At 43.8% G+C, this 18,272-nt stretch overlaps 1 protein-coding gene across 1 annotated transcript in view; it reads right to left on the bottom strand.

Moving 5' to 3' along the window:
• LOC127583253 (protein polyglycylase TTLL10-like) overlaps nucleotides 1-18,231 on the bottom strand; it is a 51,722-nt gene extending 33,491 nt beyond the window's left edge. The window contains exons 1-4 of the mRNA XM_052039021.1: nucleotides 17,868-18,231; nucleotides 4,494-4,659; nucleotides 2,790-2,908; nucleotides 1,401-1,521 (exon numbers count right to left, since the gene is read on the bottom strand). Of these exons, the coding sequence (XP_051894981.1) occupies nucleotides 1,401-1,521; nucleotides 2,790-2,908; nucleotides 4,494-4,659; nucleotides 17,868-18,231 (770 nt within the window). The remainder of the gene's footprint in view (nucleotides 1-1,400; nucleotides 1,522-2,789; nucleotides 2,909-4,493; nucleotides 4,660-17,867) is intronic.
• Between the last annotated feature and the right edge of the window lie 41 nt (nucleotides 18,232-18,272).

Here is an 18,272-nt window from a genome sequence, read left to right on the forward strand (position 1 = left end):
TGAGGAGAGAGTCAGTCATATAGAGGGAAGGGAAAGGTTGTACAATCCCTGTGGTTAGAGAAAGCTGTCATTTAACTTTGAGACTGGGAAGAATGAACAACCCTTCAGCTTGGTGACACATTCAGGGATTACAAATACCTGGACTTAAATCAACCAGATTAGTAGGAAGTATTGTGTAATAAGAGAACCATGGGTCCTCTCTCCAACCTTACTCAGATGGACCAAACCAGTGAACAACAGGTAATTATTCTTTGCGTCATATTCCTATGATACAAATGGCCTTATATTAATTATTTAAACTATCTGCAGCTGAGTTTGTTTAATTTAATTGGCCCAGACTTACTCCATTTCTATGGACAAAGGAGAACAGCTGTTCCTTAAATGAAAACATCAAAATCTAAACATTAATTGAGAGGATTGAGCAATCTCCTTTTCCAGTGGCAATAAAACCTTCACATTTGTAGAATCAGTGCACATTTCCTGATGCGCAGACAATGAAAAGCTTTAACTCTGACCCAGAAAAGCCAAGTAAATCCTCGCAGCAGGTGGTCCTCATCCTCTGATCAGCAGAACTTGAGCAGAGTGTTGGATCAAAGCTTGAATGAAGTGCTTTTAGAAAACTGTGCAGTGCAAGTCCGTGCATCCGTGGGTTTCCTGAGTCAGGATTTTTGATCTTTATTTTCTTTGTGCGATGAAGTGGGATATGGCAATTCCAACTTTATTTGATGTGGTTATAAAAGTCTCTGGCCTTATCCCATGTCAGGTGAGCAGAGTTCAGGAGCTGCAAACTCACAGAACATAGAACAGTACAGCACAGGAACAGGCCCTTCAGCCCATGATGTCTGTGCCGAACATGATGCCCACGTATATGACACATCTGCCAGCATGTGGTCTATATCCCGAGTTCCACGATTCTGGGAGCTCACATTACTCTGCTGTGCCCATCATAGTTCAGGTGCTGTACATAAGGAAGGGTTCCTCTTGTACATTTCCAAGTTCTGACCTCTGTCTGTGCTCAGCTTCTACAGGGGGTCAGACCTATTCCTGCTACCACCTGCCCCTCATTGTATGGCACTCTCCCATACAACTGCAGGAGGTGAAACACTTCTCCTTTCACCTCTTTCCTTCGCACCATCCAGGGATCCAAAGTGTCCCTCCAGGTAGAGTAGCGAATCACTTGCACTTCCCATCCAGTGGGCTGCGCTTGGTGTTCACATTGTGGCCAAACTCCCTTTCCCCACACAACACAAAATCTTTGAACAACATTTTTGTCATCCACTAAACAATTTGTGCAAGGTTCAAACTTCTTCACATCTTTACGCTGGGCCGTGAAACACTTCCCCACCACCACGTGAATGTTGATTGTGGCTGTGCAGAACTAGAAGGAAGAGTTCAATTACCTTGGATTCATAATTGTTCCATATTTAGATACTGCCTGCTGGTAGTTCTTTAGGGCAGAACAGAGGCCAGCTTTGGTGGTCAGTAGCTTGTTGTTTGGGATCTGGTTTAAAAGCTGTTTACCTGACAGAGTAACAGATGCAAAACATCATAATCATCAGAGAAAACATACAACCACATAAAATGTAGAGTTTTAGGAAATAATAAATGTTTACCAGCCTCAAACCTGCCATGACAGAGGGTTCTGCCCAATCTCTCATGTGTAATGTATAAAAGCAGATCAGACAGCACCAGTGCACTGGCATCTCTCTGGTAATACAACGTACTGGTGTCTCCCGACTTCTTTCTATGGGGCACGGACGTCACTGGCAATGCCAGCATTTATTGCCCATCCCTCATTGTCCTACATCGAGGAGGCAATTATTATTCACTCACACTGGTGGATCTGGAGTCACATAGGCTAGGCTGGTTAAGGACAGCAGATTTGCTCCTTTGAAGAACATTTGTAGACAAGATGGGTTTTAATGACATTCTGGTACTTTCATGGTCACTATTGCTGCCGTGGTGGGTTTTGTATTTATGAAACTGGATCAATGGTCCAAAGCGCTGAATGTTAGTTGAAAAACCTAACCACTGCATTACACCACCAATCCCCTATACGACTGACTGGTTCCTCACTGATAGACAATGTATTGGGAACCTCCTGCATGGACTGCTTGGTAGTAAGTGACCCTTGTACTTTTTCCTATTTTGTTAAACTACTGCTGATAGCATCCGAAGAACAGACCTCCAAAACATCAGGTCGATGCACAGAGACAGATGGGGGAGGTCCCATACTTGACCTCAGTGGGAAGGCTGCTTCTGGACCACAGTTGTGAGGGAATGTTAAAACGGGCCTGAGTGTCTTCACCCTGAAATGAGGAATATTGTCTGCACAGATTCACATCTGACTACTGGAAACCACACGGCTAGATATCAGACAATAATCATAAACAGAAGGCAATGATAACCTGTGCTAACATCTAAATCCACAGCCAGAGGGCAATGAGCTAGTTGTGCACAGGACAAGTACACACTGTGCTGGAGCCACACATCCACTGTTTTCAGACAGAGCAGTAAAGAGAAAACTTGGAAGGAATCACAGTTTCATATAGCACCACGGTTTGAAAAGATAATGTACAAATTGCATCTTGTCACTGGATGAAGGAAAAGGAAGACAAAGAAAGAAGAACAAATCTTCAATCTTAGATATTACTGGAATGAGAGAATAGTCCATCCTCCTCTCAGGAGTGCAACAAAACATTCAACCACGGCAGAGACTGAGAACTGAGGTTGTCTTATGTTACGCTTTACTTTGTCTCCTGTATTAGATTACTTGGATAGCCCTTTACCTTCTTGGAAGTATTGGAAGTTGGATGATACATTCACTTCACACCACTTTAACAAGTAGTCACATCTGTTATTGTCATTTATTCGCTTCCAACCCCTGTTCTCACAAAAGCTGACAATTCTGTGTTAAAAAGAAATAGTTACATCTCAACATGCACGAGTGGATATGGAACCAACCAAATTATTGCATTTCCCTTACATTTCCTTACCATATTGAAGTCCAATGATTAAAGTTGCCCTGGGTCATGTTCACCAGCTGCTTGATAGAGCTGATGTGTGCGGTGCTGCACATCCAAACCTTGGGACCATTTTGGATGCAGAGCCCTGCCTCCATTTTATGGCCTTGGTTGTCTCGAACCTGGGAAACGTTTGCCAGGTGACGTTAGCTTCTCGATGGCTATAAGATAAACTGGGTTTGTTTTCCCTGGAGCAGAGGAGGCTGAGGGGTGACCTGATAGAGGTTTACAGAATTATGAAGAGTAGAAATAAAGAAACACCCCCCCATGCTGCTGGTGTTTAAAACAAGAGGGAATATGGAGAAGCTAAGAGTTAGGAGGTTTAGAGGGGACCTGAGGGGGAATATTTTCACACAGAGTAACTGGAATCTGGAACATGCTGCTTGAGGAGGTGGTGGAGGCAGATATTCTCATAACATGTAGGAAGCATCTGGACAAGGATTTGAATCACCAAGACATAGAAGGCTATGGACCTCTGCAGGTGAATGGGACTAGTATCAATAAGTAGAATGGTTGGCATAGACACAGTGGGCTGAAGATCCTGCTGCTGTTCTGTACAACTCTATAATTTGGATAAAGGCATTGAAGGCTAAATTTGCTGTTGATATTAAATTAGGTAGGAAGGTAAGTTGCAAAGAAGACTTAAGGTGACTGTAGAAGGATATAGATGTAAAGTGAATGGGCAAAATAACTTCTGTGTCCTAGTCTGTAAACTGCAGGGAATAAGGAAAATTAACTGAATATAATTGTTATTGCTCGGGGAATTAAATACAAAAATAGGGAGGTTCAGTTTCATTTGTAGGTTATTAATGAGCCCACAAATGAAATACTCATATAATATTGGTCTCCTTTCCTAGGGAAGACCATTACTGCATTGGAAGCAGTTCAGGGAAGGTTTATTATATTTACTTTATAAACCTAATAAATTAATATGTGGCTTATCTTATGAGGATAGATTGGACAGGATAGACTTCTATATTGGGAACTAGCAGGGTGGGCACCATGTTCGGCCTGGACTGGTTGAGCCGAAGGGCCTGTATCCATGCTGTATTGCTCTATGACTCTGTGTTGAAGTTTAGAAGACTGAGAGCTGACTGTGTGTGTGCCCTGTGGATCACACAAGTCACTTGTGCACAAGCAGGACTACAAGTGTCAGATCTGCCTCAGTGATACTAAACAGTGCCGAGTGCCCCGGGACTCCTCTACTCAGAGCCAGCTGCAGATAGTTGCCCCTCAGAATTTATTCTTTGTTGTGTGTTTCACTTGGACCCTCCACCTAACATTGTATTCCAGCTGACTCTGTGCATAGAATTACATTGTACCAGAATTTTCATAATGTATTTCAACCAATCTTTCCAATTTGCCAGGATTGTATTCTTCTCACAAATTGAAGAATCAGCTGAACTGGACCATCCATGGAAGACACAGCAATAACTGACAACTTCTAATGAAAAATTCCTCTATACCTACAGATCAGTCCCATTTGTTCCTGAAACATAGAAGATTGGCCGGCAGTCCTTGTTATCTTCCTTCCTGGGTTTGAGGGCCCTGGGGCTCACGGTACCCCTTGTTTTCTGGAGAGAAATCCCATTGCGAGACTTTGCATTTTCAGATTTAGTTTGTGAAGCATAAGTTCCTACAGGGAAGGATGGAAAATACAGGAGAGAGACAGAGCAAATTGGAAGGCAGGATCTCTTCACAAACATCACAATCATAGAGTTATGGAGCTGTACAGCCTAGAACTGGGCTCTTTGGCCCATCCTGTCCATGGTGACCTTTTTGTCCATCTACATAATCCCATTGGCCCACATTAGATCCATATCCTTCTATGTCTTAGCAACAAATAAGCAGCTGGAGGGACTCAGCAGAGCAGGAAGCATCCATGAGTCTTGGGGCTTTGTGTTCAGAGATGAGTCTCGGGGCTTTGTGTTCAGTTTCAGCTAGCAGGATCCTTAAAGAGGCACACTTGCATATACCAGAGGAAAGCCACAGCAGCCAGGTCTCTGGCATTGAGTCTGACTCTGACTTGGAAGGGGTGGGAAGAAGCATATGGTAGTGATAGGGGATTCATTAGTTAGGGAAACAGGTGGTTCTGTGGATGAGAACAAGACTCCTGAATGGTATGTTGCCTCACAGGTGCCAGGGTCAGAGATGTCTCAAATTGAGTCCACAGCATTCTTAAGGGGGAGGTCGAGCAGCCAAAAGTTGTGGTCCACATTGGCACCAATGATATGGGTGGGAAGGGTGATGAGGTCCTGCAAAGTGAGTTCAGGTAGTTAGGTGCTAAGCTAAAAGACAGGACCTCCAGGGTGGTGATCTTGGGCTTGCTATCTGTGCCATGTGCTAGTGAGATAAGAAATAGGAAGACAGTGCAATTTAACATGTGGCTAAGGAGGTGGTGTAGGAGGAAGGGATTCAGATGTTTGGATCATTGGGCTCTCTTCCAGGGCAGGTGGGACCTGTACAAATGGGATAGTTGCACAACAACTGGAGGAGGACCAATAATTTTGTGGGAAGGTTTGTTATTGCTGCTTAGGGGGGTGGGGGGTGGGTTTAAACTAAAGTTGCAGGGGGGTGGGAACCAGAGTGGCAGGGCAGCAAGTGGAGAGGCTGTGGGGAAAGTAGATGTTAAGCCTACAAGTAAAGAGGAGAAATCAACTGGTTGATGAGTGTGGTGGGACTAATGTTCTGAGATGTGTCTATTTCAATGCAAGGAGTATTGTAGGTAAGGCAGATGAACTTGGAGCATGGATTGCTTTGTGAAATTAATTATGATATTGTAGTCTTTAGTGAGACTTGGTTGCAGGACTGGCAGCTCAATGTTCTGGGGTTCTGAATGATAGAGGGAAGTATTAAAAGGGGACGGATGGCATTACTCATCAGGGAAAAGTCGCAGAGTGCTCGGAGGACATGCTGCAGAGTTTTTCTACTGTGGCAATGTGGATGGAACTGAGGAACAAGAAAGATGACCATGTTAATGGGACTATATAGACCGCCCAATACTCTGGGATTTAGAGTAACAAATTTGTAGAGATTTTTTGTGATTTTTATAAACAACCTGGATGAGGAAGTGGAGGGATGGGTTAGTAAGTTTGCGGATGACACAAAGGTTGGACGTGTTGTGGATAGTATAGAGGGCTATCAGAGGTTACAGTGGGACATAGATGGGATGCAAATTTGGGCTGAGAAATGGTAGATGCAGTTCAACCCAGATAACTGTAAAGTGGTTCATTTTGGTAGGTCAAATATGATGGCAGAATATAGTATTAATGGTAGGACTCTTGGCACTGTGGAGGATCAGAGGGATCTTGGGATCCGAGTCCATAGGACGCTCAAAGCGGCTGCGCAGTTGACTCTGTGGTTAAGAAGGCATATGGTGTATTGTCCTTCATCAATCGTGGAATTGAATTTAGGAGCCGGGAGGTATTGTTGCAGCTATATAGGACCCTGGTCACACCCCACTTGGAGTACTGTGCTCAGTTCTGGTCACCTCACTACTGGAAGGATGTGGAAGCCATAGAAAGGGTGCAGAGGAGATTTACAAGGATGCTGCGTGGAATGTGGAGCATGCCTTATGAAAGCAGGTTGAGGGAACTCGGCCTTTTCTCCTTGGAGCGAAGGAGGATGAGGGGGGACCTGATAGAGGTGTATAAGATGATGAGAGGCATTGATTGGGTGGATAGTCAGATGCTTTACCCCAGGGCTGAAATGGTGGCCACAAGGGGACACAGGTTTAGGGTGCTGGGGGGGTAGGTACAGAGGAGAGGTCAGGGGTAAGTTTTTTACTCAGAGAGTGGTGAGTGTGTGGAATGGACTGCCGGAAACGGTGGTGGAGGTGGATACGATAGGGTCTTTTAAGAGACTGTTGGATAGGTACATGGAGCTGAGAAAAATAGAGGGCTATGGGTAAGCCTAGTAATTTCTAGGGTAGGGACATGTTCGGCACAGCTTTGTGGACTGAAGGGCCTGAATTGTGCTGTAGGTTTTTCTATGTTTCTAGATAGCAGACAGTTGCAAGAGTTATCAAGTTGTGATAGGTGATATTAACTTTCCACAAGTTGACTGGGACTCCTATATTGTAAAAAGACTGGATGGGATTGAGTTTGTCAGATGTGTTCTGGAAAGTTTCCTTAATCAATATGTAGAGGTCCCAACTAGAGAGGGCATGATGCTGGATCTCTTCTTTGGAAATGAGACAGGGTAGGTGACAGAAGTGTGTGGAGGGGAACACTTTGGATCCAGTGATCATGATTCCATTAGTTTCAAGACAATTATGGAGAAGGATAGGACTGGTCTTATGGTTGAGATTCTAAATTAGATTAAGGCCAATTTTGATGGTATCAGAATAGATCTGGCAGGTGTGGATTGGGATGGGCTGTTTTCTGGCAAAGAGGTGCTTGGTAAGTGGGAGGCTTTCAAAAGTGAAATATTAAGAATACAGAATCTATGTTCCTGTTAGAATAAAAGGCAAGGCTAACAGGTTTAGGAAACCTTGGTTATCAAGGGATATTGAGGACCTGGTAAAGAAAAAGGTGGTGCATATCAGGTATAGGCAGTTGGGATCAAATGAGGCACTTGGAGTATAAGAAATACAAGAGAACACAACAGAGAAATCAAGAGGGCAAGAAAGGACATGAGGTTGCTCTGGCAGACAAGGTGAAAGAGCATCCCAAGGGCTTCTATGGCTATATTAGGAACAAAAAGACAGTAAGAGACAAAATTGGTCCTCCTGAAGATCAGTATTGTCATCTATGCATGGAGCTGAAAGAGATGGGGGAGGTCTTAAATGAATTTTTTGCATCTGTATTTACTCTGGAGACAGACTCAAACTATAGAACTGAGGCAAAAGAGTAGTAAGGTCATATCTGGATTATGGAAGAGGTACTGGCTGTCTTGAGACAAATGAATGTGGATAAATCCCCAGGGCCTGACAAGATGTCCCCTTGGACCTTGTGGGAGGCTAGTGCAGAAATTGCAGGGGCCCTGGTAGATAAATTTAAAATGTCCTGAACCATGGGTGAGGTGCCAGAGGACTGGAGGATAGCTAATGTTGCATTGTACAAGAAGGGCTCTAAGAATAAGCTTGGAAATTATAGGCCTGTGAGCCTGATGTCAGTCATGGGTAAAATATTAGAAGGTATTCTAAGGGACAAGATATACAAGTATTTGGATAGACTGGGCCTGATTAGTGATAGTCAACATGGCTTTGTGCACGGTAGATCATGTCTAACCAATCTTATAAATTTTTGAGGAAGTTACCAAGAAGGTCAATGAGGGAAAAGTGGGGGATGTTGTCTACATGGATTTTAGCAAGGCCTTTGATGAAGTCCCACATGGGATGCTGGTTTGTTGTCCAGCAAGGATTCCTGACACAGTATGTGGAGAGGTCATACTGGACCTGGTACTAGGCAATGAACCTGATCAGGTTTCAGATCTCTTGGTGGGAGAGCATTTTGGAGACCATAACTGCTTGACCTTTACCATAGCCTCAGAGGGATAGGAGCAGATGATATGGGAAAGTGTTTAATTGGGGGAGGGGGAATTATGATGCTATTAGGCAACAACTTGGAAGCATAAATTGGGAACAGATGTTCTTGGGGAAGTGCACAATGGAAATGTGGAGGTTGTTTAGGGAGTACTTGCATGGGGTTCTGGATAGGTTTGTCCCTTTGAGGCAGGTTAAGGATGGTAGAGTGAAGGAACCGTGGTTGACAAGAGACATAGAATATCTTGTCAAGAGGACGAAAGAAGCTTGCCAAAGGTTTGGAAAGAAAGGATCAGATAGGCCTCTGGAGAGCTGCAAAGTAGCCAGGAAGGAGCTTAAGAATGGTCTTGGGAAAGCTAGAAGGGGATATGAGAAGGCCTTGGTGAGTAGGATCTAGGAAACCCCCAAGGTGTTCTACATGTATGTGAAGAATAAGAGGATGACTAGAGTGAGGGTAGGACCAATTAGGGATAAGAGGAAATGTGCCTGGAGTCAGAAGAGGTAGGGGATGTCCTTAATGAATACTTTGCTTCAGTATTCACCAGTGAGAGAGACCTTGACGTTTGTGAGGATGGTGTACAACAGGCTGATGCACCAGAGCATCTTGACATGAAGAAAGAGGATGTACTGGAACTTCTGAAAAACATTAGCATCGATAAGTCACTGGGGCTAGAAGGGATATATCCAAGGTTATTATGGGAAGCAAAGGAAGAGGTTGGTACGCCTTTGATGATCTTTGCATCCTCACTGGCCACAGGAGTAGTGCCAGATGATTGAAGGCTGTCAAATGTTGTTCCTTTGTTCAAGGAAGGGATAACCCTGTGAATTATAGACCAGTGAGTCTTACTTCAGCGGTGGGCAAATTACTGGAGCAGATTCTTAGACAGGATTTATGAGCATTTGGAGAAGCATGGGCTGATTTAGGAACAGTCAGCATGGCTTTGAGGGGCAGGCCATGCCTCACGAGACTGATTGAATTCTTTGAGGATGTGACAAAGCACTTTGAAGGTCAAGCAGTGGATGTGGTGTACATGGATTTCAGTAAGGTGTTTGATAAGGTTCCTCATGGAAAGTTCATTCAAAGTCAGGAGGCAAGGGATCCAGAGAAATTTGGCTGAGTGGATTCTGAATTGGCTCACCTATAGACAGAGGGTGGATGTGGATGGAGCGTATTCTGCCTGGAGGTCAGTGACCAGTGGTGTTCTGCAGGGATCTGTTCTGGGACTCCTGCTCTGTGATTTTTATAAATGACTTGGATGTGGAAGGGTGGGTTAATAAGTTTGCAGATGACAAAAGTTGGTGGTGTTGTGGATAACCTAGAAGGTTGCTGTAGGTTACAAGAGGGCGTTGATAGGATGCTGGGCTGAGAAGTGGCAGATGGAGTTCAACCCAGAAAAGTATGAAGTGATACACTTTGGAAGATAGAATTTGAAGGCAGAATACAAGGTTAATGGCAGGACTCTTAGCAGTGTGGAGGAACAGCAGGATCTTGGGGTCCACATCCAAAGATCCCTCAAGGTTGCTGCGCAGGTTGATAGGGTTGCTAAGAAGGCATATGATGGTTGACATTGAGTTCAAGAGTGGCAAGGTATGTTGCAGCTCTAAAGCTCTGGTTAGACCACACTTGGAGTATTATGTTCTGTTCTGGTCACCTCATTATAGGAAGGACGTGGAAGATTTGGAGTGTGCAGAGGAGATTTACCAGGATGCTGCCTAGATCGAGTGGCCATTCAGACTTTTCCCCAGGGTGAAAATGGTTAACATGAGGGGGCGTAATTGTAAGGTGATTAGAGGAAGGTATGGGGGGATGTCAGAGGTAAGTTTTTTTAGAGTGGTAGGTGTATGGAACACACTGCTGGCAGAGGTGGTGGAGCCAGATGCATTAGGGACACTTAAGAGACTGTTAGATAGGCACATGAATGATAGAAAAATGGAGGGTTATATGGGAGGGAAGGGATAGATAGATCTTGGTGTAGGATGAAATGTCTGCGTAACATCATGGGCTGAAGGGCCTGTACTGTGCTGTAATGTTGTATGTGCAGTGGAGAGCATTCTGACTGGCTGCATCACTGTCTGCCATGGAGGCTCCAATGCACAGGATCACAAGAGGCTGCAGAGGGTTGTAGACAACCAGCTCCATCATGGGCACAACCTTCCACCATCAAAGACATCTTCAAGAGGTAGTGCCTCATGAAGGTGGCATCAATCTTTAAGGACTCTACCCATCAAGGGCATGCCCTCTTCTCATTACTACCATTGGGGAGGAGGTACAGAAGCCTGAAGACACACATACTTCAGGAACAGCTTCTTCCCCTCTGCCATTATATTTCCGAACAGTCGATGAACACTACCTCATTCCTTTTGTTTTGCACTATTTATTTATTTTTGTAATTTGTAACAATTTTATGTCCTTGTGCTGTACTGCTGCTACAAAACAACGAATTTCACATCATACAAGTCAGTGATAATCTGATTCTGATCCTTCCTATTATGCAGTGACCAGAACTGTGCACAATACTCCAAGTGTGGCCTGACCAGTGTTTTGTAAAGTTGCAACATAAACTTCCAAATTTTATATTCTGTCCCAACCTATGAAAGAAAGTATCATATTCCTCCTTCAACACCAGTTGTGTTTCCACTTTCAGGGAACTATGGACTTGAACCCCAAGGTCTCTGTTTTACAACACTCCCCAGGGGCCTACCATATACTAAGTCCTGCCCTGGTTTGTCTTGCCAAAATGCTACAGCTCTCATTTGTGTGAATTAAATCCATCTGCCATTCCTTAGCCCACTGGCCCATTTGAAGGAATCTGTGGTTGGCCTTCATCACAAGAGGATTTGGGGTAGAAGAGTAAAGATGTCTTACTGCAATTATATGGGGCCCTGGTGAGACCACAGCTGGCACATTGTATACAGATCTTGTCTCCCTACTTGTGTAGTGATGTACCAGTAAATTCTAGTAAATATTCTCATCTTGATTTTGTTGTGGTTCCCCCTTTAAATCCTTTCCATCACATGTTGTTTGCATCAAAGGTTGAAATGATTAACTTAATGAATGAGATCAGCATAGAACAGGCTAATGTGCTGAAGAATATAAAGGTTAAGAAACAAGCAGTGTTGGAGCTTCTGAAAAAACATTAGGATAGGTGAGTCCCCCGGGCCAGACAAGATACACCCCAGGTTGCTATGGGAAGTGAGGGAAGAGATTGCTGGGGCATTGACAGTGATCTCAGCATCTCCCTGGCCACAGGAGTAGTATCAGAGGATTGGACAATGGCAAATGTTCTGTTCAAGAAATCTAATAGGGATAATCCTGGGAATTAAAGACCAGTGAGTATTGTGTCAGTGGTGGGCAAACTATTGGAGAGGATTCCTAGGAACAGAGTTTACAAACTTTGGATGAGAAAGTGGAAGGGTGGGTTCGTAAGTTTGCAGATGACATGAAGGTTGGAGATGTTGTGGATAATGTAGAAGCTTGTTGTAGATTACATCAGGATAGACAGGATGCAGATCTGGGCAGAGAAGTGGCTGATGGAGTTCAATCTGGAAAAGTGAGAAGTGATACACTTTGGAAGATCTAATTTGAAGGCAGAATACAAGGTTAATGGCAGGATTCTGAGCAGTGTGGAGGAACAGAGGGATCTCGGGATCCAAGTCCATAGATCTCAAAGTTGCCACAAGTTGATGGGATGGTTAAGAAGGTGTATGATGTGCTGGCCTTCATTAGTTGGGGAATTGAGTTCAAGAGCCACAAGGTAATGTTGCAGCTCTATGAAACTCTGGTTAGACCACACTTGGAGTATTGTGTTCTGTTCTGGTTGCCTAATTATAGGAAGGATGTGGAAGCTTTAGAGAGGGTGCAGAGGAGATTTACCAGGATGCTGCCTGGATTAGAGAACATGTCTTGTGAGGAAAGGTTGAGCGAGCTAGGGCGTTTTCTCTTTAGCGTGATAGAGGATGAGAGGTGACTTGGTAGTTGCATATAAGATTATGGGAGGCATGGATAGAATGGACAGCCAGCACCTTTTCCCCAGGGCGGCAATGGCCAATACTAGAGGACATACATTTAAGGTGAGTGGAGGAAAGTTTAGGGAGGATGTCAGAGGTAGGTTTTTACGGTGGTGGGTGCCTGGAACACACTGCCGGTGGTAGAGGCTGATACAATGGGAAGATTTAAAAGACTCTTTGGGCACATGGATGTAAGAAAAATGGACGGTTATGGGCTGTGTGGGAGGGAAGGGTTAGATTGATTGGGTTAGGTTTATATAGGTCAGCACAACATCATGGGCTGAAGGGCCCGTACTATTCTATTAAAAATGATGTAGTTACCAATGGCACAATATTTATAATTCATATTGTTCTCCATTCACTTGCTACTCAAAACATTAACTTCGCCAAACACCTTTTATACAGGAAATTTACTTTGCGTAAGCTGGAGAGCTGACCGGTATGTGGTGGGAGGGGGGGGGGGGTGTAATGCTGGCTGTTTCGTGCTTTCTGTTAGTAATGGTTTCTTTCCATCCCATAACCATCGTTTCTGCTCACTGCCCACCCTGGTGTTTTTGGTCATGGGGATTACTTCAGAAATCTCACCTTGGGCACCTTATTCAGGTTCCCATTTGCTTTTCTGACAGTGGAGTCAAGCCTTTTAATAGACTATTTCATTCGATGAACCTCTCCACCTGTTGAGAGCAGCTCTAACAACACATGAAGTGCCACACCATCAAACAAAGTAGCTTGTTTGATTGACACCCCATCTCCACTCTAAACATTCACTCCCTACTACATTAATGTACAGTGGCTGCAATATGTGCCATCTATAAAATGCGCTGCAATTAATGCCTAGGGCTGCCCAACAACCCTGCCAGACTGACAACCTCTACCACCTAGAAGGGCAAGAGTAGCTGGGTCATGAGAACGCCACCTGCTGCAAGTACTCCTGCAAAGTGCATTCTTCATTTTCACTGGGTCTAAATCCCACTGCAGTGCTTTCACCAGTGGAACTGCCACCACCTTCTTAAGAGCAGTTGGGAGTGGGCAAGAATTGATGATCTTCTCTGAGATGCTCTTGGGGCCAAAAATTGAATCAATAAAAACTCAAATAAAATAAGGTTGTCATTCTGCAACTGTCAAATTGCAAAGTAAGATTCATATTGGAATCACCCTGCCATTTAACCAATTCTTTGTGTGATTAAATATTAATTGAAATATTCCCAGTCCCACACAGACTGTATCATGTGGCCTATCTCATGTGGAGTACCACAACATCTCAGGAAATGTTGCAGCCAATGGGCAAGTTTAACCTCACCTACCCATAGATGTGATTGGGAACAGCACCAGTTTTATGTCCACTGAAGTCAACTGAGAGAAAATTGGGATAGGTGCAAGATCATTCCTCCACCATCAGTCTGGTGTCAGATGGGGCAGATTAGCTTAAAACTAACCTCCAATTCTGAATGAAATTTAAACAATGTCAAGGACAAAGAAGATGAGAGATTTAGTCCATGCAATGAGCCTGTGTGAGAATTAATTGTATTCACCAAAGTTCTGTAGCCTTGACTTCATTGAAGTGTGGCAGCTGATATTCCCACACGCACCTTGCTCTGATAGCCAAAGGTGAATTGTTGAACTTGTCATTTTCTAACCAGAGGTTGAGTGTTGATTGGGTAAAGACTACAGCTTGAGGCTCACAGCTTACATGTTTGATAACTCAATGAAATAAAGGTTGGAGACTAACCTGAGAAATTCCTGGGCACCTTGCCAGAGAGAGTTTCTTGACCTGTTGTATTACTAAGGAAGTTAGCTCTGAACTCTATTATGTTGGAAAGGTAGGTTACATCTTTCTCTGAAGACATATCATGTTTTGCATCTTCCCTGTGATGCACTGTGATGCTAGTGGTTACTGCCCTCGGTCACAAAGGCCTCGCCGAAAATGGCATTGCTGAACCTGTCAAGTTTTCATAACCAGCGACGTTAAAAATCTTTTCTAAATCTTACCTACTACTCAAATATTTAGACAAGTGTACCATGTGTTTATGTGTCTGCAGAACTGGGAACCTAATCAAACAGGAAACCAACTTACAAGGTTATGTAGCAGTGACCCTCTCAGCAGAACATTCTGATTGCATCATTTCACAGTCCAAAGAAGTGTCCAAGCACAGAGAGAAACGCTTGAGAACCACAGCTACACTATATTCACTTGCAAGCATCCCACGTAACTTGGGGCAGTTGTCATTGATCATCTTCTAACAAGGAACAGAATCAACTCCACATTTCCTGATACCTTCCCAATTTGTCATTGCAACAACCCATAACAATGCAATACTATGTAATTACTTATCCTGGTACCGATCCATCACTGTGCTACACTAATGTACTAAACAATTACAGATGTAAACTATGATAGCCCCAAGCAATCCCAGGGTCAATCACCATATTAACCCACAATGCCAACTTATCACAGCACTTAACTATAAACACAGAGTCGTTCTATTCCAGTGCCAGTCTACCTTGTGCCAATCACATTAACAATCACAATGCAATTGTTTCCCAGCTCCAATCCACCAAAGTAACCATCAATTACAGAGCTAACCCAACAAAGAAACAAACACTGTGCTGACTTCGTGCAACACCAAATTTCATGGAAACAACTTATCATAGTGCCAATCAAATAGAGTAACACATTCTCTTCATTTCATGCTATTCCACTGCCAATCACTGTAACAAGCTATCACAATACTATTCTATCATTGTGCTAATGTATCACAGTGCTAATGTATCACAGGAACAACTATCAGTGTTCATGTAGCACCCGTCACATACTGTCCTTGCAAGAAGAATATAGCAAACAGGATCTGGAGTAGGCCATCTGATGAAGGATCTTCAGCTGGAAACATTAACTCTGTCCCTCTTTCCACAGATGCTGCCTGACCTGCTGGGTGTTTGCAGCATTTTCTGCTTTTCTGCCATGGTAATGATCTCAGTGTTAGTCTGTCACAGTGCCAAGATATCATTGGTCCATTCTATCACAGTGCCCGCCAATCCCTGTGCCAATCACATTAACAATTACAATTGTAGAACAGCTATGACCCATCGCATTAACAATCTATCAGAGTGACAAAATATCCCGGTATCAAACTATTGCAGAAGTAATCATCCTGTCAATCTTGTACTAAATTATTGCAGTGCCAATCACAGTGCCTGCACAGTAACAATGACAGTGCCAAATCTTCAATGTAACAATTTATCTCAGAGTACAAGTCCATAGATCCTTGAAGGTGACAACACAGGTAGATAAGATGATTAGGAAGGCACATGTGATACCTGCCTTCATTAGTCGGGGCACTGAATGCAGAAGTAGGCAGTGCCCCAACTTTATAAAACCTTGGTCAGATCTCAGCTGGAGCACTGTGTGCAGTCGTGGTCACCAAGGTACAGGAAGGATGTGACTGCGCTTGAGAGGGCACAGAGGAGATTCACCAGGATATTGCCTGGGATGGAGAACTTCAGTTACGTGGAGAGGCTAGATTTGTTCTCCCTGGAGTGGAGGAGGGGACGATTGAGATATATAAAGTAATGAGGGGTATAGATAGGGTAGACTGCAGGAAACTTTTCCACACATTAGAGGACATAGTAAGGGGGAAGACATTCAGAGGGGATCTGAGGAGAGAATGGTTGAAGCTGGGTCACTGACAACATTTAAGAAGTGTCTGGATGAGAACTTGAATCACCTGGGTATAGAGGGCTATGGGCCAAGTGCTGGGTGATGCAGTTAATACAGAAGGGTACCCACATAGATGAAATGGACCAAATGGCCTGTGTCCATGCTGTATAATTCAATGATTCTATTATATGGTTATGGTCCAACTGTATAGAACATTGGTTAGGCCACAGCTGGAGTATTGAGTACAGTTCCAGTTTCCACACTTTAGGAAGGCATGATTGCACTGGGGAGGATGCAGAGGAGATTTACCAAGATGTTGCCTGGGATGGATTGTTTCAGTTATGAGGGAAGATGGATAGGCTGATCTTGTTTTCCATGGAGTGGAAGATGCTGATGGGGGACCTAATAGAAGTTTAGAGTCATAGAGTAATACAGCATGGAAACAGGCCCTTCAGCCCAATTCATCCAAACCAACCAAGATACCCATCTGAGCTAGTCCCGTTTGCTCGCATTTGGCCCATATCACTCGAAACTTTTCCCGTCCATGGATCTGTCCAAGTATCTTTCAAAAGTTGTTATAGTACCTGCCTCAATCACTTCCTTCCATATATGCACCACCCTCTGCATGAAGAAGTTGCCCCTTGGGTTCCTATTAAATCTTTCCCCTCTCACCTTAAACCTTTGCCCCTTAGTTTTTGATTCCCCAACCCTAGGAAAAAGAGTGTGCATTCACCTATCTATGCCCCTCATGATTTTATACACCTCCGTGAGATTTCCCCTCATCTCCCATGCTCAATTGAATAAAGTCCCAGCCTATCCAACCTCTCCCTATAACTCAAGCCCTTGAGTGCTGGCAACTTTCTCATAAATCTTTGAACTCTTTCCAACTTAATGACATCTTTCCTATAGCAAGATAACCAAAACTGTGCACAATTTATGAAATTGTGAGAGCCATAGATGACGTAAAAAGTGGGAAAATTTTCCCCATAAGAGAAGAATCTAAAACTAGAGGGTAAGTGGTTTAGAGGGGATCTGATGATCTTTTCTCACCCAGAGGGCATTTGGAATCTGGAATGCACTGCCTGAGTGGATGGTGGAGGCAGAGGGTGGACGTATCTTAACAAACACTTAAATCACCTTGGCATGGAAGGCTACAAACCAGCTGTTGCCAAATAGATTAGAACAGATGGATACTTGTGGGTACTTGATGGTTGGCATGGACACTAGACTGAAGGACCTGTTTCTGTGCTGTATGACTCTATGACTCCATGACTAAGGGACGTAGAAGCTAGATGCCATAGATGCTAAGAGGATATAGAAGGTAAATTTCTCTCCTTGATGCATAAATGAACCTTTCCACCAGTGCTGGTCTGGGGCAAACCCAAACCCAAAGACCCAGTGGTGAAATGTCAGGACCAACTCCTTCCTCAACACCAAATGGATTCCCAATTGGTGAGGGTTCTGGCTACACAATGAAATTTTGTCAGATATAAGTTGATGTAAGTTTCCATTGAAGACAACTAGATTACCTTGTCAATAGAGAGCAGACTGTGACTTTGCTATTCATCTACTGTAGCCAGGTCCATACACTCCATCTGTTGCCCTCCTGTTGTATCCCACAGACTTGCACAAAATTGGACTAATGGAAAGAGATTATTGAGGAATTCAAGGCAAGTAAATCTAAAAGTAACCTCACCTTTATTGGAAAATCTCTTTGCTTGATAGAACAGAGCTTGGACAGTTTGGTTCAGTAGTTTCTTGTTCTCATTTGGCAACTCTGCAGCTGCTGCCTCCACCTCGTCCTCCCATTGGACAGGTCTATCTCCAGATACTCTGGCCAGATCTGGCAAACACTGGTTTCTTTCCATTCCAGAACCATCATTTGTCTGCTCACTGCCCATCCTGGTATCTTTGGTCAGAGGGTTTACTTCTTCAGAAATCTCATCTTGAGCACCCCCACTCAGGTTACCACCATTTGCTGTTGTTCTGGCAGCAGAGTCAGGCCTTTTCACTGCCTTCAGTTCATCCTGTGTCTTTTTGACTGGTCTGTGAGTGTTCATTTCCACAATCACATGGTATTGTTTGTAGTTTCTCTAAATGC

This window comes from Pristis pectinata, chromosome 26, assembly GCF_009764475.1.
Source record: "Pristis pectinata isolate sPriPec2 chromosome 26, sPriPec2.1.pri, whole genome shotgun sequence".
Lineage (NCBI taxonomy): Eukaryota > Metazoa > Chordata > Chondrichthyes > Rhinopristiformes > Pristidae > Pristis > Pristis pectinata.